Raw genomic sequence first — 25,614 nt, forward strand, 5'->3', positions numbered from 1 at the left:
TAAAGATTTTCACTTACCTTTCTATGTAATCTCTTTTCCTTATTTAGTAATGACTTTCACTTAATCTTTTCATCATTCTGACAGCTCCCTATTGCCTCAACTTTCCATGGAATGTCTAACAAAGTTTACTTGTAGCATGGGACGTACCAGGCATGTGGAATGGAAAAGATCTTCTACAGTTGTAATTCACAGAGAGACTAGTGAATTCATGTATTAGTCTCCCGGAAAAAGTGGTAGTAGTCAGTGAAGGAAAGAATGTAATTAAGCACAGAGAGACGTTTAGTGGTTGTCATGACCAACAAATGTAGGGTGAGATAGACATGTAAGATCGTTCTATGAATAACGACACAATAATTGTCCGACAGGTTTCTGGCTTTATTCCATTACACTTAAGGTCATAATACTAGAATCACCTGAAAATCCCTCTCTCTCCGTTTTGCTTGTATGAAGTGTGGAAGGGAAGGCAGTGATGCCTAATGTAGAAGGCAAAAAACAGATATGAATTCCCTTCCTGCTGTCAATGGCACTAATACAACATACTAAATGCAAAAGGATAGAGAGGGAAGCCTGCTTAATGAGTTCTCAAGGCTGTACGTGCAAATAGAAGGAGAGGAGACTCAGAGCGGACATTTCTGCTGCTGGGATGTAATTTGGCAGGAAAAAGGACTCAATGTCAATACTTTTGTAGGATTCAGGTTAAATCCATCACTTCCAATACATTTCTCACTTACTGAGCCTCTACAGAGGAAAGAGAAACATTTTCGCTTTCAAACTGCGAGACAGAATCTTTTTAATATACATACATACATTATATTACTGGACTGCACTGGTTTCTGAATTACAGCTAACATATCTCATATGTTACTGTAAAATAGTGCTCCTCAATACTGTTTTGATATGTAGTCCACCAAGGGTTTTCATGTACAGATGTACCCTACAAATGCTGATTTGCACTTAGAAAGTATTTCTTCCTGTTTTAATTTTGCCACTTGCTGGAAAAGATATGACAAGTAAAAGGTAGTGAGAAGAGATTTGAGTTTGTGGTCAGCGTGGCTCAAGGTACCACATATGCAGCAATTCCATTCATTTTAGTCAAATGATCTTTCACTGGATGATTTGTATAAACAGAATGATGTAAACATGATATAGTGAACACACGTAGAATAGAGCAGTGGCGCACGCAGGGGGGTTTCGGAGTCTCTAGAAACCCCCCCTGCGCTAACTAAGTGGCCACTGTCCTATACAGCAGCCGCGGCGCTGCCAAAGAAGCGTCCGCGGCGGTGCTGTATTGTATACAGCACCGCCGCAGACGCTTCTTAGACAGCGCCGCGGCTGCTGTATAGGACAGCGCTGGCGAAACGGAGCTGCTGCGCATGCGCGGGCGCATGCACAGCAGCTCTCTCTCGTGGTTTTTTTTTGGGTTTTTTTTTCGGTCGACGGGGAGAAGCCCCCCCCCCCCCCCCGACAATCCTCCTGTAGAGATTGCATTATTATGATAGTTTAGTCTACCCACATGTATAGTGCCACAGTTGTACTGGGCAAATTTGTAAAACTCATTTGATTATGTTTCTGAGCGATCTTTTACATCTGTATGTACTTATGCCATTTTGTAGTTTTGTTGTATGTTCTATTTATAGCACTGTGGATGTCTTGTGGTGCCTTATAAATAAGAGATTATAATAATATATTTTTGTGCTACATGCATAGCAATAATCTGGAGTGTTGTTGTGTCAATTGGCACCTTATGTGTCGAACTATACAGTATATGACATTTACTAAATCTAAAAAAAAGTGTTTTTCCACCTTTAGATAACCTTTAGATGATTCTGGCACTCTCTCTCTCTCTCTCTCTCTCACTGTGATTGATGGACATGCCTTGTCATTAAACGGACAATAGGCAACACATTATTAATGAGCAGTTGTTCGCGCCGGTGGAACTGCTCCATTTCAGTCCCTCTAGTTGAAGTAATGTGTTATCTGTAATTTTCTCCTACTATCCCCAAATTCCACACGGATGATGTCTTGAAATGCTAATCCTGTTAGTACACAGACTTCTAAAGCACTTTCTCCCTCGTCCCCTCTCTCTCTCCCTTTATAGAAGGAGGGGGCAGTTAATCCTACAAAGTGCCTGCAGGTGCAGTACAAACGCACAGATGGCAAAAAGTACCACAAGTCAAATATCAGATATTTTGGCACCCTTTAAGTGTGTGGTATCTGGATGGCCAAAGTATAGTCAAAAAATAAAAGGGTGGGAGTTTAAGGCAGTAAATTGCCTCTCGGATTTAATGGAGTATTAACTTTATCATTACTGCTAACTGGGAAACTGGCAGATCTCCCATACCAAGTGAAATGAATGCAGCTTTCAAAGCAAAGGGGGGAAAATACACACAGGGAATTTGAAAGTAAAAAGTGCATTATGACTTGCAAATGGAGACATGTGATGATACCACCAACTAGTGTGTGCTTACACAGTCAGCACCCAGGCTTCTAGCAAAGGCAGCTCATTTACCAAGCGCATTGAAAGCCTCATATAGAGTTGGCCACAAGCTCATTAATGCGCATGCCCAGAAAAAGGAATTATGCTTGAGTCACATCAGTCACATCTTGCCTATACGACTGCTTCTGCTTATAGAGGTGGATCAGGGGAGGCGTGAAAGCGTAGGCAAGTTACAGTCAGGGAGTGATCAAGTAAGTGTGACCGATGTAGACCTGGGTGCAGGTACACCTGTAGGGAAACGTACCTGTTGCATGTGCTCTACCTCTAGTCTAAGTTACAAACTGATAATGATGATGATAAGATAAGATGCATCCGACTTTTCTATAGAAAAGTAATATACAAGGTTCATCATCATCATCATTTATTTATTTACATATAGAGCCACTAATTCTGCAGCGCTGTACAGAGGACTCACTCACATCAGTCCCTGCCCCATTGGAGCTTACAATCTAAATCCCCTAACACACACACACAGACCAAGAGAGACTAAGAGCAATTTTAATAGCAGCCAATTAACCTACTAGCATGTTTTTGGAGTGTGGAAGAAAACCGGGGCACCCGGAGGAAACCCACGCAAACACGGGGAGAACATACAAACTGCACACAGATAAGACCATGGTTGGGAATCAAACTCATGACCCCAGTGCTGTGAGGCAGAAGTGCTAACCACTTAGCCACCATGCTGCCCAAGGTTATCATTTTTTAAAATTAATATTGCTAAGCTGGCAAGCAGCTAATGGGGCATGGAGTATGGATAGACTATTGGGAAGAAAAGAGAAACAAGGGAATTAATTGGTGCTTTTATAATAATTATTTTTATTATTATTGGTACCTTCTATGCTTTTTACCTGGATAATATCCCCCATCTACAGACAGAAATGATACATGCTGCAAATTTAGGAGCCTTGAAGAAATTGTTCAAAGGCTTCTGACAATGAAAAATGTAAGAGGGAAGGAAAGGCAATTTGTAGGCACAACATTTGAATAGTACAAGTGTAATTAAGTCTTTAATGTGCTGCTCATCTATCTTATTTGCTTCTCTGCCTTCATCTCTGTGCTGTGTAAAGATTGGACTTTCAGATTTCTACTTTATTGGTCTAAAAGATTGAGCTTCAGATTTGTGCTCAGTTCATATACACTGCACTGGTGTGACATTAGATTGGATTATCGTTCTATCATATTCACTAGTTCGGAAAGAAGATAGTGTCCATGATATGTGCAATGTTAATGTACTAATCTGTCAGCATCCTGATTTAGAGATTGTTAAGAAATGGCAGTCTCAAGACAACAGCAATCACTGTCGTGTACCCGAATATGGATCTTGCTAATGTCAAATGTAGACATTAAAAATATAATAAATATTTGCCGTATCCATTTCTGTTAACAAGGCAGATATTTACTGCATACTACTCAGTGACTTGGGAAGCATTCTCAGAAATGTGGCAGTATGTAGTAAGCAACTGACACATTGTTTTCTGAGTAAGCATAGTGTTTGGATAATTGAGAAGAGGAAATATGGTGCAATTCACTCACTACTACAACATATCAAATTTATCTCATTAGGTACTGTTCTATTATAACTCTAGGAAAGCTGGTATTTTCTTACAATAGAAGCATACAGTTTGGTGTTTAGATGAACGTTTATTACATAATAGGAGCAGATTGTATGTTGTACCAGTGAGCAGGATGTTTTCTCACTAACATAAAGCTATAGTATTATCGCTTGAATCACCAAAGGAAGTCTTTTCAAATTGTTACTAATTAATGCCAGGAATCCCATACTCTTTCCTTTGCGTTTCCCATCAAGTTACATGAACCTTGTTTCTCTTCTCATTTGTATGTGAAAACAGCTTAATCTCTGATTACTATTATGCTCATGGATAAAAGTAAACTCTGCAAGATTGTTGAGATTGTTTTCATGGAAAATGTTACATCTGGTACTGAAGGGCACAGAACATTAACCATATTAGGATCATTAGCCCTATTTACTGAGCACCATCAAAGAGCTCTCTAATGCCTGCATTTATAGGGGAAATGTCACACCAATGGCATGTTTCACTCTTATTGTACAGATAGCTTACAATTTATCCTTGCCTTTCCTTGAGCCTGATTCATTAAGGATCTTAACTTGAGGAACTTCTTATTTAAGTCTCCTAGACAAAACCATGTTACAATGCAAGGGGTGCAAATTAGTTTTCTGTTTTGCACATAAGTTAAATACTGACTGTTTTTTCATGTAGCACACAAATATCAACTTTAAATTTCAGTGTACAAATCAGTTATCAAGTATATGTGTGCTACATGAAAAAACAGTCAGTATTTAACTTAACTTATGTGCAAAACAGAAAACTAATTTGCACCCCTTGCATTGTAACATGGTTTTGTCCAGGAGACTTAAATAAGAATTTTCTCAAGTTAAGATACTTAATGAATCAGGCCCCTTGTCTTTAACTCCTTGAAAGCCAAAGCAGGCTCCAGGTAATGTGTCTATGTTTGTGCTGAGGTCACCTCAGTCATGCCAGCCAGTAATTCTTGTTTCCTTTGTACTTTTCTAGATTTTCCCAGGGAATAATGACCCCACGGAAGTTGTTTTGAACAAGATTCCTCAGCCGGTGCTGACGCGGTTTGTTCGGTTTCGCCCTCAGACATGGCACACTGGAATTGCAATGCGGGTGGAGCTTTACGGCTGCAAGATTACAGGTCTACATTTTACAACAAATATACATTTTTGGTTATTGCACAGTTAGTATAACACTTCTTATTATACTGCTGGAAGATAGGACAAAATGTACTTAATCACAGGGGTTATATGGTAAATAGACTGATATTAGAATCAGTTTGATATTACAACATTTGTACTATATATTTATTTGTAAGCGTACATTTTAGTATAATAGATGCTAACAACAGTTATCTGCTTCATCATTGTTATGTATATTTGTCATGTAGCCTCTATATGGTGTTATGTGGCGTAAGCCATTCATACTATCGGTCCTTCCCTTTTGACCTTTCAGATTCTCCCTGCTCTAATATGTTGGGAATGATGTCCGGACTGATATCAGACACCCAGATCACAGCATCTTCTACAAGAGAGTACCCGTGGCTGCCTGGTGTGGCACGATTGGTCAGCAGTCGGTCAGGCTGGTACTCCCACATGACGGCTGAGCAAGCTGGAAAGGAGTGGTTGCAGGTGGACCTGGGAGGCCTTAAGACTGTGAAAGGAGTTATTATTCAGGGAGCCAGAGGGGGAGACACCACCACAGAAAACAGGGCATTCGTGCGGAAGTTTAAAGTGGCACATAGCCTAGATGGAAACGACTGGGAGTTCATACAGGATGTGAAAACAGAACAGGCCAAGGTATGGAAAGCTATTCTTATATATGGAGTGCAACTCAGCATGTACTTGTGTAATCTATAAAGACACTAAAAAGCAGAACTGAAGTTATATGACTTAACCCTTGGGAAGTTTTGATGCACTTAAGCTATAGGAATTATTTTATTGCTTATTAGAAAAGCCAATGATTGGCAAATTGTGTCTCTCCAGCTGCTGTGGAAGTACATGACCCAGCATGGCCTCCAACGGTAGCTGGCAGTTCATGCTGGGATTTGTAGTTGGACAACAGTCAGAGAGCCACAGGTTACCTAAGCCTGATATTAGAGAATGGCTCGCACTCATCTTGCTAACAAAATGACACTGTTTCAAATATCTTATGTTATATCAGTGCATTTTAACCTTACATTACTGAATGTTTTTATATTTTTTTAATTTCTGATGAACTTACTTTCATTCTCCTTTTGGGAGTTGCAATTCATGCATATGATACTGATTTGAGCAATTATTCATGTTATATTGCTTACAGTATATTTGAATGTGACAGAAAGAAAAAAGGAAACATGAGTGACTGCTTCCATTTTTTTCAGTTGTTTGAGGGCAACATGCACTATGACACCCCTGAAGTGCGCAGGTTTGAGCCCGTAGCTTCACAGTTTGTCCGAGTTTATCCAGAAAGATGGTCTCCAGCTGGCATGGGCATGAGGATGGAGATACTGGGTTGTGACAGAACAGGTAAGATCATTTTACTAAAGGAAAAAAAAACATGAAATGTCAAAAATAATATATATATATATATTTTTGACTGTTTTATAAACTTTGATTTGCACAAATGGGTTTAGATTTCTGCCATGGCACATGGGTTTGCAGTGCAGGATGGCTGCGTTTGCGGAGGTTTGGACAAGAACAGGAGAGAAGTTGGGGCACAGTGGTTGCACTGATGCTCCTAGTATTCCAGAGCAGTGCAGAAATGAGACTTCAGTTTGTGGAGCATGATTATTTCAAGTGTGCTGGTTGGATCATTTAGGTATAACACTACAAAACCAAGAGGTTTAGAGGTGCACAGCAAGGGCCTGATTCATGTTCGGCATATACGCCCATTTGTGTAGCGTATTTTGCATAATATAGCTCAGAAAGGGATCTTAGGCTAATGAATGCAATTCATGTCTGTACGCTTACGGAAGCCTACAATTTGAGTGTCGGAATGGGAGGACTAACTTGGGCAACGTACAGTAAGGGCATGCCGAGGGCGTTCTGATGCAGATGCAGTCGATCCAAGTCCTGTGTTTCCTGTAAGTACGTTTGGTTTCAGCTGCATCATCTGTACCAGCTACAGGGAAAGTGTAAGTGGTGATTTATAGTGATGACTGACACAGTATAGTCTTTGTTTTAACTACATGTATGTGTTTCATTAGGTAGCACAGAACATGTGTATAGTATAGTAAGATAGACTATATAAATGTCTTGTATATACAGGACACATTGAAAGTATCTTTATTTATGTATTTATTGTTTAAATAAAATAATTTTCTTTCAAAATTTATATTAATGATTATACTGCTAATAGTTGTTCATTTATTTTATAATATAATATTTTTGATATGAGTTCTGATGTGACCTTATAGTGCACATCCACATGCTGCAGTCTGTTCTGTCCGTCTACGTAAGGCATGTAGTGTTTAGGCAGAGTGTACTTACACCCAGATTCAAATTTAAGCGCATCTTAAGGTCCGCTTCGATTTGAATAAAGTTGGAAGTATGCTTAGGTACTGAGCTCTTTTTTAAAACTTAACTTATGTGCAAGTGACGAGCGGACATGAATCAGTCCCCAAGTGCACTTTGCAAATGGCCTCCAATGACTTGTGGTCCAGTCTAGTAGTCCAGCCAATTAGACAAATTCAGGAGTTCACACTCAGTTATTACTATAGCCTTGTCTGTTAGCTGCAAATGTAGAGGCTTGAGAAACACAAACTTACATATCAACATTAAACACATTAAGGCATTTTAAATAATTGTTGTGATCCTAAAGAGAACAAATTAGGTTTTGTCTATCATTGTATTTTGTCTACTTAAAATGTATCTGCATTGGATGTAGCCTTATTATTATAGGTGAAGTTGTCTACTATTCTGAGTGTAATTATTTTATTTTATTTTTTATTAATATGACATTGACATTACTGTTTTATAGTGTTGTATTCTTTATTCCAGAACCAGGAAACAGTACTCAAATCTCTCCTTAATATTTCTTTCATGTGCTATTTCTGTCCACTTTATCTCTTACTTTTTCAAAAGAGAAGTAGCCTGAAGTGTGCATACATTTCATACTCTGTGTCCTTATATACAAACCACATTTAATTTTAAAATGTGTTAAAATTACCCCAGCTCACCCTTGGGCAATTTTCCGTTATAAGTGAAACAAAGTCTTTGTTTCCATATGTAAACTGCAACTACCCAAACAAGATTCCCCAGCCCAGAAATACCAGGTCATAAGTGTATAGATGAGAGTATTCCCTTTGATATTGTATATTGAAAGAAGCGTGTTACAAGATTTGCCTGTGGAGCATTGAAAACCTATATCTGCTCCCCAGATGTGCCTCAGTGACATCCTCTGGAGTTATGCTAAACCACATCTGGGAAACATATCTCCCTAGTTGCCTGTGCAGGAAGCAGAGACGAGTGGTATTTAATATATTGCTTTTCAATGGCCAGCCTAAACACATTATTCACTCCTTTCTCTTTCCCTCCTTTGGAGTAATATTGCTATTGCATTTACATTCTATATTACATAATTGATTGTTATCTCCAACAACTGTAGGAACTGTATCAAAAGACATAAGGGCTTATAAGCTAAAACATTGTAATTATTATACATGTACTGTAACCAATAGCAACCAATCAGATATTAGTTTTCTTAAGTTTGACTGCACTAGACTACTAAAATGAGAAAGCTGGTTGCTATGGGTTACAGCACATCATTTCACAATATTATTAAATAACCCCTATAATTTTTGTGGTTTCTTGATTGCTTCATCTGTGCATATCAAGTATTATAGAAAGTATTTATTGATGTTTATTTATTATATAGGACATACAAATTAGAACCATTTTCAATGCACAGTTACACATGAAGAATGGCTATTTGTAGCTCTGATAGAAACAACTCTGACCGTGACTGAATCCTGCATAGATACATATGTGTGCTGACTTCTTAATCCCGCCTGTCTTCACCTTACTCTTACTTTAAAAAAACTTTGAAAACAAATCTCTCCCCTCGACATTACATGCCTGTCTTGATCTCCGGACTACGTGAGTGAGGCTGACAGCTGGCACCTCTGCGATCCTTCCCTTTCCGCCAGTCTCAGAAACCAGAGTACATGCTGGTCTGCTCAAGGCTGAGGTTCCCAATGACTAAAGGTTGAATATATCATATGTCTGTTGGTCACTAAAGGAAGAGGCGCTCTGGTCATGGTTTTTAACTCCCTAGTGAGCTGCCATCTGATGTTCCACAGGAGACTGTAAATTCCACATTGCTCTGGTGAGCAAAACACATATGACTCATTCCCAAATGACCTAGTTCTTCCTTTAATACCTAAATTGTGGTTATTACATATTGTGACAGTATACTCTATGACAGGCTGTATTACCATGTGCCCACTTCAACTAATTCATGTAAACAGTAACAACACTTAAATAAATTGAGTAACCCTCATTAAACTCCAGCATCAGAGCTTACCATGTCTACCGATACACATATCAATGAAGTGGACTTAGATGTAAAATATATTTTTCCTTTATCCTCACTCTGAGAGTTACACTAAAGCTGGGTACACACTACAGAAAGTTACTGCAGATGCGATTTCCCGATAAACATGCAGATTTATCTGTACTTAACTACACGATTTACCTTCAGATCTGTGATCTTCATCTGTCATAACCATCTGCTGAATAGATTGTGACTCTGCACACTCCATAGAGATCTACCTACACTGCTGGTCATGAGTGCAAACAGACTTCCACATTTGCCAGAGATCGTTCCGTTGTTGATCATGATTTTTAGGAAGTACATGATCGTGGGAGCGTACACACTAGTGAGATATCCTACCAAACGATCATTTATCGTGTGACTGCCACAATAATTGTACACTATTACTGTTATCATGGTAATAGTGCACATTAGTATGGTAATTCTAACGCTCATTTTTGCTCGTGGCTCAGGGAGCCATGAATAGAAATCCGGGCCGTGTTACTTTCGAGAGTACCGTGGTGAATTGGATCTGGCCCTAGAAATGTTCAGCTATGTTGGTGCAATCAATCGGTTAGAAAGAAAAAGAAAAAAAGCTATAAGTGTAAAGTACATACAATATGTATAACAGTGGAATCAGGCTAGAAGGGTGACATGTCATTATGCTAATAACAATGCAAAGTCATAAAAGTACCACAACAGTCATTTTTGGGCAGTCTTGTGTTGGGATGGTATATCCTGATCATACACCTGCAGGGCTTCATGTCTCCACTATGTACAATCATAGCTAAAACCCAGAGAATAGCACCTTAGGCTTGGAGGTGACATGACTGATTAAAGACAACTGCTCAGACAAGATGATGGTAGTAGCCCAGGAATACCGAACACCTGACGACTTATTTCCCAGGTCCAGCTTCCCTCTGATGTGTTCCGCTGCTCTGAGTCATGCTCTGCATCTGGTATGGATCTTTATTGAAGTTCCGAGCATCTGCTTTCAATTATTACACTGAATCTGGAGATTTTTTCCTGGGCTGTGCTCAGAAGTGGGGGGCTTTATCCCTGTTCACTTTCTTCTTCACTCACCACAGCTTCTGCCGCTTCTTTTTTCCATTATCTCAGACAATTGTTCTACTCTGCAGTAGAATAGCAAGAAACATAAACAATTCTGTTGCGCAGACCAATCAGATGTTCTTCCAACTGTATGCTGGGATTTTGTCTTATATTAACCTCTAATTTTACTATTATATCACTAATATTGGTCTGAGAGACTGTTACAACAAAGAAAAGACTCACAGCCACTATCTACCTTAAACTGAAATATATACATGCAAGATTTATTTTTAGCTTTACATTGCATTAGTTTCCAAAATGCATATTCAGAAATAATCTATTTATTCTACATTAATGTTGGCAGTGCTCCAGGTTTGCCAGCTCAAGCTCCAGATTGGCTCCATTAGTCTAATACCGGCTCTAGGCTGACTCCAGAGCAGAACATAAACTCTCCCCTCCAGGTCCAGGCAGCTCCAGAAACCTCTGTTCCAGCTCTGATTCTGTTCTAGAACTGCTTCAGCTCCATTTAATTTTCACACTGTCCAGCCCAAGAGTTAGCGTTATTATTTTTTTCAGCTTAGTGCCCATTCTAAGTAAATTTAGTATATTTGATGGAATTGTCTAACCAATGTTAATTGGATGTCCATATTAGTCTAGTTCTAAATTTCATTTCAGACTTGGTTATCACAAAGAGGAGCTAAACTCAGGTTCTGGAGCCTTGATCCGTTCTGATTTCAGCTCTGCTTCACTTTCAGTATATCAGCTTCAGCTCTGATCTGCTCCTCTCCAGCTACAGATCCTAGATCCAGAGACTAATCCTGACGCTGCATATTTGTAGTGTTTTCTGCCATGCATTACAGATAACTGTTTTATCACATTGCTCAGGCGTGAAGGTATCCTCTATTTTTCTCCAGAAGGAGCGAACCACAAATATGTATGGTTCTTCAAACGGTATGTCAGAATAAAGTACCGTCTGTTTCTTCTATATGGTACTCCTCAGGGCACCATTATTGTTGACAAACATCTGTAAATGATTACAAAATGTTTTTACATGGTTTAGCTGAGTCTACTTCTAATTGTACTATCTACAAGTTCTACAAAATCTACCAGGCCAATATTTAATAGCTAATTACTTGCATAAGATTATTCTTAACAATTGGGAATCTAAATAATCGCACTTAACTCTAACGTCATATTATAGAAATTTATTTGGCATCTTATTTTATTAGTCTCTAGAATTGTCCACAATAATCTCTCTTTTACCTGTATATATCCTTATTATATTAACATAGTTAGCTGACCACTAAACGTCTGTATGATCCCTGCTATACAAGTGTGTTCCGCATAGAAGCATAATTGTCTGTAATAGGTGTATTAGAATGATGTGAGGAAGTTATTAGAGGCCTAACAAGTGGTTATTAAATAGGATCTAGGCTAGCAAAAAGAAACAGTCTTAAAAAACGTAATAAGTAATGTTGTTCTAGCCTGTAATATACCATATATTCAGTGCTTATTGTTCTTTATTATTGTCCTTTTAATTATTCTTCTTATATTTTTTATGTCACTTGATTCTAGTGTATATAATATTGTCAGATATTTACAGCGGGGTGTAACTTATTGCTTCTTAGAGCACCATAGCATTACTTTATGTTATAAAGTCTGAGCATTGTATACACAAGTCTATAACAGCTCTTCTCCCCTTGACCTCTGTCTTATAACAAGTTGTGGTTGTGAGTCCTACAGGCATGTGGTTGGCAGCCTTCCTTTCACAGTAGTTATTTATAAAGCAAGATGTAACTTCTTTGAAAAGGAAATGGCTCTACAGTCTTCCGCTTGTTAATTAGCAACTATTCTGTACCACTTCCCGTTCACACCAACTACTCAAACTCTAACTACGATCTGATTACCCACTTCAGTAGCACACTGTGTGTAAAGTACTATATTTGCTGGACACCCTAAATATAATAAAGTCCCTTATACGGTGCAAGGTGTAAGGACTCTAATTCCAAAGTAATGACACAAGAGATGTGAGATCCTTGATGAAATTGAATTATATGCTCTGACAGAGTGAGGTTGGAGTCGGCCCAAGTTGGCTAGCTTGAATGTATTAGTAAAAAAAAAAGTGCTCTATCATATTTAATACTTCAATAGTGATACTGGGAATTGATTTCCGTCAAATAGTGCAAAACACATGTTCTACTACATCCGGGAGTCTCAATGGAAGGCTGATAGTAATCATGTGATACACATAACCGCTAATAAGGAGTGACGAAAATGTGGGTTTTTTAATAGAGAGCAATGATGTTTCCTGTTAAGTGTTGTGTTTTTTTTTTGTACAAAACCTTAGGATATCCCCATTGTTAAAATCTAAAACAATAAAAACAACATCAAAATGCAAGTGCTAAATACACCTCTATATGAATCAAGGATTATAATTCCAACCTATTGCACCATTTGACCACGGTTTGCTTATGCAAAGTTGTCACAAATTTGTATGTGTACAATTGTATTAAACATTTAAACATTTAAGTTGTATTAAACATTTAAACATCACTTCTATTATAATTAGTACTGATATTTTTTACAATGGTTATAAATATGATCTTAATTATTATCTAGTGCTTACAATTGCCAAGAAAATATCCCTGCTTACTTACATATATTTGTGCACTTATTGTATTTCTTATTGTATTGTGTTATTAACTGTCTTCTGTTAGCAAAGAGTGACTCATTGACTGGAGTTATGGCAGTTTTGTTGTATTTCATTGTACGTTTACAGACCCTCTATTGTGAGAGCAAGTATGCAAAATACATGGACTAATATAGTTCTGTTCTGAAACTGATGGCTTTCCTGCCAGTTAATCCCAGCTACTGTTTGACCGGTGGTAGTGATTATTCCGTTAGCAATGAAGCTGACAAAACTTACACTGACCTAAAAAATCAGATAACTATAAGGCCGACAAGGATTAAATATAGACATAACATATAAGTGACACCCAACAGTCTACGCACGTTACCTTGCCATCAGCTGTAAATTCCGATTTTCTAAAATGTCTCCAGGGTGATTGACGTCACTTACAATGGCCACACTGAAATTGACTGTATTAAAGCACAAATGGCCAGACCCGCCTCCTGTATAATGTAACCCACCCCTGACACTTCCATTCCTATGCACTATACACATACACTTGACACATAAGAAAAAATTTCACTTAATTTTTTCTTTTCCAATAAAACATACCCTCCACCCCACCATGTCACCCCTGACTAGCATATCTGTATGGTCAGAGCTCCATGTAAATTTAGAAATAAAACAACAAGCCCCCTCACCTTGACTAGCATAACCGTAGGGTTCTGTGTGGGAGCCCAGAAGTTCTGCTGTATTCACTAGCTGTGCCATCCAGCATTTTTTATACACTTGTACTGCTGGCTGTATACAGTCAGGGTTCTCCAGACTGTTAATTGGCTGGGATAGGGATGGGTACAGTGGGACTGTATGGGTCCCAGATACAGGAACACCATGTTATACTACTTGGGAGTGGGAGGTTGATTTATTTAAAACAAAATCAGTGAAACTCTTATTTAACAAGGCATCCTACAAAGATAACAACACTGCAGACTATAGAGTATAATCTATGAGTAAGTGTTGAGATTTTAACGACTACTTTAATTTGTGTTAGCTGCTATTTTATGCTATGCATTTGTTGAGTGAGTTTTCTCTGGCAAATTGCAACTGGAAAGGAGATGTACATACCTCTCTGGGAGAGAGACCAGGTGGCTTTTATTGGCTGCACATTCCACTATTGTTTTGTGTTTACATACCGTTTTAGTCTTGAAGCTGGACATAAATAGCCTCCAGGAGGTAGGGTTAAACTTACCCTAATATTCTATAACAAATGTGGACATGCTTTCCACTAGAGTATGTATTGTGGGTATTAGCCATCAGATTTAATATTCTTTAAAAGCTAACTGATTGGCATGAGGGCATAGAAGTCATCTGAGCATTTTTTAAATTCCCTAGTTGTAGACATAGGATATGTTAAAGGGGTATGTAGAACGGAAGACCCCATTCTGGAATTTATAAGAAACAGATTTCATAACCTAATAGTCCTGCTTGAGTTTTCCCAGATGAGTAATCTATGAGAGGATGAAGGTGCTTAGTGATCTGATGTATTATTCCGCTGTGCAGCACTTTAAATCTCTCTCACCAACTGAACAAAAATTCCTTTTAGAAATATATAGTCCAATAGTTCATTAGAGCCGTGGGTTGAAGCAACAGGCTGCGAGGTTACAGTGTAAATTAATTCCTTGCTTGATCTTTTGAAATCTCTTCTTGTCTACATACAAGTCTGTATCAAGGAAATATAACACAGAGTTGTTGAATGTTAAAAACTAGCTCTCTCTCACACCCTGTTTTCTCGGTCTCAACCCACCTCTACCCTCTCTCTCTTCCTCTCCCTCTCTCCTCTCTGTGTGTGTGTCTCTCTCTCTCCTCTCTGTGTCTCTCTCCTTCTTTCTTTCCATCTCTCTTTGTATTTCACTGGAAGTTCCAACGGTTGTGGATATTTATAAGTGCAGTAAATGCTTAGGGCACGACACAGACATAGGGCACGAAACAGACATTGTTGGCGTTAAACTTAAATAGGCATCTGGCAGGGATATTGCTGCTTTAAAAATCAGCAACCTGGCATTAAATTATGAGCCATCTGCTAATTCTAACTACAGTATAAATACATTACCTTTTATAGTATTGCTTTGGTCTTATAAATTCAGCGCAAACATCAGACCTGCTAACTAGAATGAAGCTTTACAACTGCCATTGGTGGAAAATAAAGCTTCTCACATGGATCAAAGGAAAACTTTATGTGTAGTTTTGCTAAAGAGGGAAATTATCATCACATCACAGATTTTGGCTACTTGTTGTTTCCTTCTAGTTTTGACGTGTGTTTGAGTCAGGTTCTCAATGTATAACATATGAGAGCAATATTACAATGATGTACTCACTAGTAACCCTTTCCGTACCAGCAAACCTTTATCTAGATTACTAAGAAAGAACTTAGATTCAACCTGTAAAGAGACGAGTTTTTCACAATTTTCACATTAATTTTATTAATAAATTTATGTTGAGAAAGTTTATATTACAATACAATATGGTCTTTATTTATGTTATTTCTATTGAAATTAAAGACCAACCTTATAATGGAGGCGTATCCCCTCTCATTAGTAACATTAGCTTCAGAAGACTGTGGTGTAATATTAGACATTCGCTTTGATAAGAGGCTCTGGTGTATTTACTGAAACAAATGGATAAGTGAGCAGCAGTTGTTGCCATGTAAACACTATACTGCAGGTTAGTTCTATCTAAAAATAAAAATGAGTGAGGTATTTAGAAATGCTAATGGAGAGGGTTCGACAACAGAATGTGGCCCCTCAGGCTTTGGAAACTTGAAACAAATGAGTTTTCGCTGAGTTTGTGTTGTGCTATAATTTGTAAATGTTATTACTGAGCTAATATATTGAAAATGATGTCTGTCACAACTCGTATCACTTGTTGCAGAAACAAAACCTACCTCAGAGACAGTTAAACCCACTATGAAGACGGAAGAGACAACCACTCAAGGCGCTGCAGAAGAGGAGACAAGTGATTCTACAGGTAGTGAAGGTAACAGGATGCCTATTTATGTATTATCCTTTATAGAGAGAGGACCCACATCTTGTCAGGGCTTTACAGAGAATGATTTTAATTATTCACATCAGCCCCTGTGGCAGCAGAGCTTACAGTCTACATTTTCTACCACACACGTGCATACATTCACACTTACCTTCCTCATAGTTGCCAGCTCTCCTGAAATGTCCTGGAGACTCCCCAATTTTTGGGCGTTTTCCCGGACTCCCGAGAGAGCAGGGCAACCTACCTGATCCTGGCCTCTTCATTGGTGACGTTGGTGGGGGATGGGCTAATCGCGGCAACTGGCCTGCCACCTGCTGTAATTGGACAAAATTGGTATGGTACAGCAGGGGGGTGGGCCCTTAAGATCCAATTCCCGTGGCCACTCCCCAGTGGGCAGCAGGGAGATCTTTGAACTAGACAAGTGTGACCTCCTTACATGTTGTGTTCTGGGTTCTTAATAAGACTCAACAGTACAGTCATTATTCTAGTAGAAACATACTTGCACTATGGTACCAAAGTTCTTGCTGTAATAGTAATTTTTTTAATAGCTAACCAAAGCAAAAAACATTTCAAAGTTATGGGGGTATATTTACTAAACTGTGGATTTGAAAAAGTGGAGATGTTGCCTATAGCAACCAATCAGATTCTAGCTGTCATTTTGTAAAATGTACTAAATAAATGATAACTAGAATCTGATTAGTTGCTACAGGCAACATCTCCACTTTTTTTAAACCTGCAGTTTGATAAATCTAGCCCACTGTGTTATTCTGTTTCTATGTTATCCATGCAGTGGATTTATAGCATTAAAGTATTTCTATGTTTGTTGCTAGTATTACACATTCTAGAATAAATGAGTAGGTAGCACCATCTCTAGGTGGTCACTAGATCCCCATAATGCTCTGAGGAAACATTTGCTTAATGTGATTGAAGCTGACTATTTGTGCCTGAAGGCCATTTGTCTTCTTTTTGTGTTTATTTTGTTGGTGTGGGATTAAGTGGGATTCAGTCTATCATATTGAATGGCAAATTTAAGTAAAAGTAATTTAGAGGACATGGATTCTATAGTCTACATAGGATTAGCAATTTAACAATGATTTGTTTTTATAAAAGAACATTAGTAAAGATAAGAGCAGTAAAATATAACATCTTGTGTTTCTCTTTTCTTAAAGATTGTCTAGTTCCATCAGGATTTAATTGCAATTTTGACCATTCAGAAGATGTTTGTAGCTGGACACATGATATCGAAGCTGACTTCACATGGTCATTCCATCCCAATAGTCCATGGATGGGACATTCCGGCTCTGTTCCTGGTAGGTTTCCTGTACATTATGTTGTCAAAGAGAAGTTTATATTTTACTGAGATGCACACCATGGGCCTCATATAGAGTTGGATGCAAGTCCAACTCTTGAGTACAAAAAGCACTTTTAGCCAAGGATCCGTCTCTGTTTGTACTCAGACTGAGACGGATTTCCCCGTTGCACCTCTCTGCGCTGGAACGGGGAAGGTAGTGGGTGAACCTAGCAATGTAAAGGCATGTTCACGCACTTTACATGCTATGCTGAGTTGAAAGCAGATAAGTCTCAAAGAGATGTATCATTTGCAGGTGCTTTCTCCTGATGCAACAGATCTTGCTTTATTAAAAATAGAAGTAAAACAATAAATTTAGAAAATGTGTGTCCCCCCCTTCCAAACAGCTTAACCAACCATAGATCTGTTTGTGGGGAGAGGGCACATGGGCACATTAATTAATTTATTTATTTATCTGACTTACAGGACCGCTGTGACTGACACACTTAAGTGTATCAGGCACACTAGCCCTTAAGGGAGATAAAGAGGTGTGTTTGTGCAATCTGCATACTATTCTATGTCGTGCAGATCTAAAGATCCGTGCAACTTGGAATCCTATGTCCATTTAAGTGTTCATTGCATCCAACTCTACATCAGGCCCCATATGTTATAGATTTTTATTCAGATGTGTTTTCTGACACTGAATAGGTGAAGTCTCAGAACTTGGTCTAAGTACAGTAAAAATATAAAACAAGGATAAAACACAAAATTATGTTGCATCCCATTGATTGGTTGTCACTTTGATCACCTGCTCCAGCAGGGGCAACATACTACCAGGATGGTTAAAGGGTTTAAGTAATATTCCTATCAGTGATAAGAAGTAGCAATGTTTAATTAAAATGTGTTTCATTATATACATGGAGTGATAGATTCATCTATAATTCTTTAACTTTTGGCCTTTATTTCGGTGTCATGTATCATATACCTCTATTTCTTTGTCATATACTATGTATCCTTTAAGTACAGTACTGATAAATATGTTAGCCTTACATAACAAATGGTGGGGGTTAATTGAAAAGTAATAATATTCTTCAGTAGCTTTCCCAGAATTGCCATAGGGACAAAATGTAATGTGCTAATGATGTTAATGAATAAATAGTACTATAGCAGACAAACTTTTCATCTATCAGAACCAAAGTGATCTATATAAGGTAGAACATTCAATTGTTGTCTGGCACCTACAGGGTAAAATACTGAAGACAAATTTCCAAAGAAAATAGAGAATAATGATATAGATATTTTCACTGTGTTGCAAACTCCTACATCTCATTCCAATTATGGAAACATGGTGTATTGTATGATGATGCTGAGAATCATCTTTCATCTAACTACAAGGTTTTCCTTTCCTCATAGTTTTTTTTATATAATACATAGTCATACCTTACTCCTCAGCATGACTCATTTTAATGATGTATTTAATTTTAGTGTCTTTGGGAACATATTTTCTTCTACAATATAAAAAACAGCGCTTCATTTCTAGGAATACATTTATAAATTCTGACACTTTAACAAGGATGAGCAGCCTTCAGCATTCCAGCTGTAAAGAACTACATATCCCATAATTCACCAGCAGACGCCAGAGCTGCAAAATGCAATATAATGCAACCTACCCTCAAGTCAATTATTTCATGCAAGATAGGTATAACTTAACCATTAAATAACACATCAACTCAGAAAAAAATACACTTTAGTAAACCAAAATGTGAGTTGCATGTAGCAGACGAACATAAGATACTATTTTATATCTTCAGGCATGTTGGGTCTATTTTGAAGTGTTCCTAAAGGGGTCAGCAATCCATATTGGAAAACCCTCTGTCAGGAAATAGGTGTTTGCTGCAACAGAAGGAGAACTTTCCAACAGTCTCAGTAGAAATCACTGCCTGCCCATCTCCATCAGCCTAATAATGTTTAATTAATATAATGAGTCTTCTGCATGAACTGAAGGGAAGGACCTATTTTTATAACCTATGCTGTATTTCGCTTTTCATTTCCTGTCCCTTGGGATATTATAATTGCCTGTTTATTTTGTTAACCTTTTGTATACCATCACAAAAGCAGCTGCTAGGATATCACAGGTGAACCTGCTTTGATGCAGACTAGAAGACCAGAATGATTGATACACTGAAGCCCATTCAGTTTCAATATTTATTAAAAAATATAAGTTTTATTGCGTTTTATTTAAAAGGTATATATTCCTGCATATGTGGACCTACATGTGGTGAAATATCTAAAATAGATCTAAAATATAAATAAGTGAAAAGAAATAAAGATATTGGTTCTCTAAATTATTTAAAATCTTACTAAAACCACCAGGGGGGCCTCTCTGTGATGTATCTCCTGTGCTTCTGATTGTTATGGGGATCACATTGACTTGATAAGTATATTATATTGCTCCTAGTTTGTGTTTTAAATAATAAGCTGCTGATTAAAAAAGTGTTTGCATTTTAGAGAGCCCGCTTCATTGTGTCTACAGACTGATTTAAGCCACTGAGGATAAGGGCATTATATCTTCCCAGGGGAGGGCTGGCAAATTTTAGCCCGGAGAGCAAGACTCAACTCAACAGCCTAACAGGAACATTTTAAAGGAAAAAAAATGCAGGTGGCCCAGTGACCCAGCCCATGGTAGATCACTATGGGACCGGCCCGGGGGGCAAATGCTCCCCTGCCCCCCAGCCCAGCCTGCCCCTGTATCTTCCAACTGTCCTGATTTAGGTGACACAGTCCCGATTTGAGGGCTCTCACCCGCCATGCCAACCGGGACCCATTGTAACGTGGCCATGCCCCCCATTGTGACGTGGCCACGCCCCCTACCCGCGGGTGGTGACACTAATGTTAGGAGGTATGAGGTATGCAGTATATATGTAATATATTTATCTTATGTCACTCCTGCATTCCTTGACCTGTATGAAAGCACTTGGAGTGCAGTGCTATTATATAGTCACGGAACTCCTAGTTCACTTCTAAAGTACATACAATTTACAGTAAAGGGTACATTGTCAGATGTATACATGGTTACTGTATATATCAACATTTGAAAGGTGCGAGTAGTGAATTCATCACTATTCACTATAAAGAATTAAACACCCTTTACTGCAGATTTTAAAAGCTATTGGAAGTCACCATGTTATTCCATGCCTTAGAAGCTTGTGGTCTTTTTGCATTATAAAGCATTAAAACTCTTGGTTGTAGCTAACATCTTAATAGGTTACAAATTAAATGACTGTTTCTTTGGCAATAAAATATGCCAGGAAGAAATATATATATATATATATATATATATATATATATATATATATATTTTGTTTATTCCAAATCATTGTCAGTGGGCATAATAAACATTTTACAGTGGTCTACTTTTATTTAGGTATAGAGCCAAGGCTATGGTAGTGTTATAGCAGAGTATGAGGATTGGCAAGTTAATATCTTGTAGTTCTATACACTCTTTTCTCTGCTCCCAAGTTAATGATATTGAATATAGGCTATCCTTACATAGGAACAGAAAGCTCTCAGTGTTTCTGGCTCCTCACAGAAGCTGCTCTCATACATCAAAACTGTGCCTGGAAAGAAAGAATTGCCACAGGCCTTGTTAATGCTTTTCATGCTTGAGGACCAAGAATTCCCACAGCGGTTACATCTGACAGGGAAGGACAGAAGGGGTATCTGTGTGCCTTCCACAAAACAGAGAGTGCACAGAGTTGACAATGAGAACTTGTGACTTTTGGATGGTCTGGACACACCTTCTCTTTAGTTCCAGAAGACTGTTTTATAGTTCTTCAAAAAGTCATGAGCAGGAGTTCCAGGCTCAACACAAACTTCAAGAGCTAATGTCTACTACTTAAATAATAGATAGTTGTTTATATGTATCAAGGAATAGTTTGTTCCCAATATAAAAATATAAGTAAAAACATAAAATAAATACTGCCTGCAAGAAATGTATATAGGTAACAATAAAGATAGCATAGAAGGAACAGTTCCAGAAGTTAAATTTACTTAATATGAAAACAAAAAAATAATCTTTCATTAGAAAAACCGTAAAATATATGTTTTCATTTTCACCATTTATTGATAAATATTTATAAAGCATCTTACAAAAGGACAGGTTCTATGATGCACACTGAGTATATGTCATGATACATCCATGTTTTTACTGCTTTAATGCATTACACAATATTTTCTCCAGTCAGATAAACACTGATGATACAAGTGTAAATATTTCTTAGAATAGTGAAAACAAATGTCACATGATCCCTCATTACAGTTTTCAAAGCACTTACAAAATTGTATTGTTGGAATTGTTATGCTGACCATAGGTTCTTCTATAAATACATTTTTTCGTTACTGTCTCTTGGACCTCCCTACAACCTCTTAAATTTATTTTTAGGATACGGGCATGAGAAAAGAGGGAAAGAGTTGATGTAGATTCAGGGTGGTCTTCTTCTTTGAAAGACAACAGAAGTTTAAGACAAAAAGAAACAGCTGTGATTAGTTTTCTGGGCATGGAAAATAGGAGATTTTTTCAACATTCAATCCAGGTTACATTAAGACGCTTCACCAAATAAAACATAGGGATTTGACTTACATTGCAAGTTGAAAGTATTTAATGCTTTCATGTAAAGCATTTGCAGGTGTTTTCTAGATTGGTTGATATTCTAAACTGTTTTATTGTCTTTCCGTTACATAAAGTTTACATCTTGATTATGATTGATTTGTTACACGTAACATAATTACTTTTCACTACATATAAAAAGACAATAGATGGAAAACTGTCATAACTTATATAGCATTACTTAATTTTGTTGTAGACTTAACAGTATGTTAAATTTGATTATATGTAAGTTTACAATGAATTGTGTGATTTTACTAAATGCTTCTCTCTTTTTTTTTATAACTTTTAGCCAACAGTAAAAACTATCTGAGACTGCCGAGCAGTGGTAGGAGAGAGGGGCAGCATGCACGGTTACTAAGCCCCAGAATGCACCAGCCCAGATGTGTCCTTTGCTTGGTGTTTCGGTACCGGGCCTCAGGTACAAGTGGTGGAATTCTGCAGGTGTTGCGAAAATCGAACCAGGAGACCAAGTTACTGTGGAAAATACAAGAGGAGCATGGAAGTGAATGGAAAGATGGCAGAATCCTCTTACAGAGCTATGAGGGAGATTACCAGGTATGCACAAAGTTAGCAGGTGCCAAATAGCTGTCCAGCCGTTCATGGACTAACAATACACTGGTTTAATTGTGAGATATATTAATAAGTGCTAGGTAGAGGTGTTAAGCAAAATATGACCGTAGGTGTGAACTCCACACCTGGAGATTTTGGCAGTGTATTACATTAACAGATCGGAGGCAAGGATTAGCATCAAAGTAATTAAAAGCATCTGTGGGGGGGGGGGGGGGGGATTATCATGAACCGTATGAAATGATTCACTATCTGTCACAATATATCCTGCCACCACACCAGGTGCTGTTAATGACTTTGTTGATAATCCCTGTCTGCGATCGACCAATGTAATACACTGCCAAAATCTCTGTGTGAAAAATTCACACGGATTAGTTTTAACCAATCGTCTTTTATTTGTCAGGAAAGCATTGTTTTATCAGAAAATGATTCACAAGTTGCTCATTACATGCTTCCATTTTTCTGTGAAAGTCCATTCTACATCCCTAGTCACCAAAAGAATTCAGAGCAGAGCATTTTCACTATATATAAATAATATATATATTATATATAATTATATTAATATATATATATATATATATATATATATATATATATATATATATATATATTTTTTTTTTTTATTTTCAGCTTACATAACACACTGAAACCCACCTAGAGAGACACTAGTATAGTATCTCCCAAATTGTTTAACATTTTCAAAACTTTCAGAATTTCAGAACAAACTTCTTGCAGTTTCAGATGTACTGCAGCCTTCATTCCTGATCTATGACTATGTTTTTATGCCCCTTCCACCCACAAATTAACAAAAATCTTCATTTGGTGAATTTGTCTTAACTACGGTTGTATTTCTTCACCCATCGTCTCCCCTCTGCGCCCCTCAACATCATGACTATTAGTTCATGTGTCACCTGAGTATTACAAATATTTCTTCATTACGAAAAGCCTTCCATTAGTCTCAGGCGCCATTACACAGAATTTGAGAGCCCCGATGCTTTGCAGTGTGCATATATCATGAGGTTAATAAATTGTCAGCGGGCTGTAGGAGAGAATCCAACTTCCAGGAGATTTGAATTAAAGGGACAGTTCTGGCAGATATGTAATAAGAGATTTGTATTAAGAGGATTTATAGTGTTTATTTTAATATTACAGTAAAATCTGGATGGCTCCCATCGGAGACTTCAGTTAAGCAGAGTTGTTTTCATTCTGTTTCTCGTGTTGTTATAGCAACTAAATGGTACGCTGCTTGTTATTCAGAAAGCACTGATCTATAGCAGCATTTGGGTCTTTGTGGATGGCATTAGGCTTTTGATGTATTCGGTAGAATGTTGAAGTCTTGTCTTGCTAAGAAAAAAAAAACCTTCTCCACTCCCTGTAGTTTAGACATGTAGGTTAGCTCTGTGTTTCAAGTGTGATTGTAATCTAATAGAAATGACACATCAGCACAAACAGTCAGCATAAATGGAAGAAAGACAGGCTTTGAAAAGTACATGAATAATACCCAGTATGTTACAAGAGCTGATTTTGTGTCCTATGATGCTTATACTACATATAGCAGCCATTTTTTTAAAAAAAATATTGTCCTTACTCTCCTGTAGAAATGTGCAGATGTTGTTGTACTGGATAATATTGTACACTTGTCAACCAGTGATTCTGCCCTTGTTTCCTCTCTGTGTGCTGGTGGATTATGTTTTACTTGTACAGTTCTATACATAGTGGAGGACATTTCTGAAAAACACTGCATGGGCTAAAATCACATTAATCCATATCAACTAATCAGATACACGCTTCCATGTTGTAAACTGCAAATATGTTATTTGAGTCTGATTGGTTGCCATGGGTTACATCTCCTTTTCCTAGGTATCCGTTTTCATAAGTGTACTCTTATATCTGTTGATTCCAGGACAAATACAATGCTTCAATTACTAAAAAGTCCACTGATGAAAATTTCTATTTTACATATGGTGCATTATATTTTGCTGTGGATTTATGCAATATGTGTTTGATACATAACAATGTAAACCATACTTGCCTACTCTCCCGGAATGTCTGGAAGACTCTCGGGAGAGCAGTCAAGTCTCCCACATCCTGTCCCCAACAGGCCTCAATGATGTGATTCGTGGTGAATCGCATCATTTTGGCCCTGACCTGTGACATAAAGGCTATTTTGTTGTGGGGGCAGGGCCAGATTGACACGATTCGCCATGCCCCACCCCCTCCCGCCCTCCCACCACACCTCTCTTCAGAGATGACCCCTCAACGTAGGCAAGTATGATGTAAACGTTTTAATGAACTGATGACCAATGGTTACTCTGTTGGATTATTTGCAAGGAATCATGCTACTAAAATTACCATATTTGCCAAAGTGCAGGAACCCTGTCTAATACATTACTGGAAACTATAATGAGCCATTTACATATGCTCATCTGGCCATACATTTTCAATGTTGTTGAGAATAATTGTTGTTATCCATAGTCATAGAACAAATGTGAATACCGTCCAACATTTGAGCAGGTGGCATTGGGACAGAGGTCATGGTCACATCACGATGGTGTGTGGCCACACCCCAGCCGTGTGCCTAGTGCTCTTGAAGTGCTAAGCTGCCCCGTTCCCTCCTATCCTTACCGTCACTGCCGTGTGCACCAGTGCACCTCTCAGTAGAGGAAGCACCATTGGTGCGGCAGGTACAGTGCACTGGGACCCATGGAGATAATGGGACCTGCTGCATGGCCCTGGTTCTCCTCCCCATTTTCCAGCACCAGTGCCCACAGCTCGCTAATTCCAACTCTGGCACTGCTGCTC

At 38.1% G+C, this 25,614-nt stretch overlaps 1 protein-coding gene across 2 annotated transcripts in view; it reads left to right on the plus strand.

The window, feature by feature from the left end:
• NRP2 (neuropilin 2) overlaps nt 1–25,614 on the plus strand; it is a 114,952-nt gene that overhangs the window by 58,316 nt on the left and 31,022 nt on the right. For both annotated transcript variants that reach the window (XM_075180197.1, XM_075180198.1), the window contains exons 8-13: nt 5,053–5,197; nt 5,512–5,855; nt 6,419–6,563; nt 16,178–16,282; nt 17,461–17,601; nt 22,535–22,800. In XM_075180197.1, the coding sequence (XP_075036298.1) occupies nt 5,053–5,197; nt 5,512–5,855; nt 6,419–6,563; nt 16,178–16,282; nt 17,461–17,601; nt 22,535–22,800 (1,146 nt within the window). The remainder of the gene's footprint in view (nt 1–5,052; nt 5,198–5,511; nt 5,856–6,418; nt 6,564–16,177; nt 16,283–17,460; nt 17,602–22,534; nt 22,801–25,614) is intronic.

Source organism: Mixophyes fleayi, chromosome 7, assembly GCF_038048845.1.
Source record: "Mixophyes fleayi isolate aMixFle1 chromosome 7, aMixFle1.hap1, whole genome shotgun sequence".
Taxonomy (NCBI): Eukaryota; Metazoa; Chordata; class Amphibia; order Anura; family Limnodynastidae; genus Mixophyes; species Mixophyes fleayi.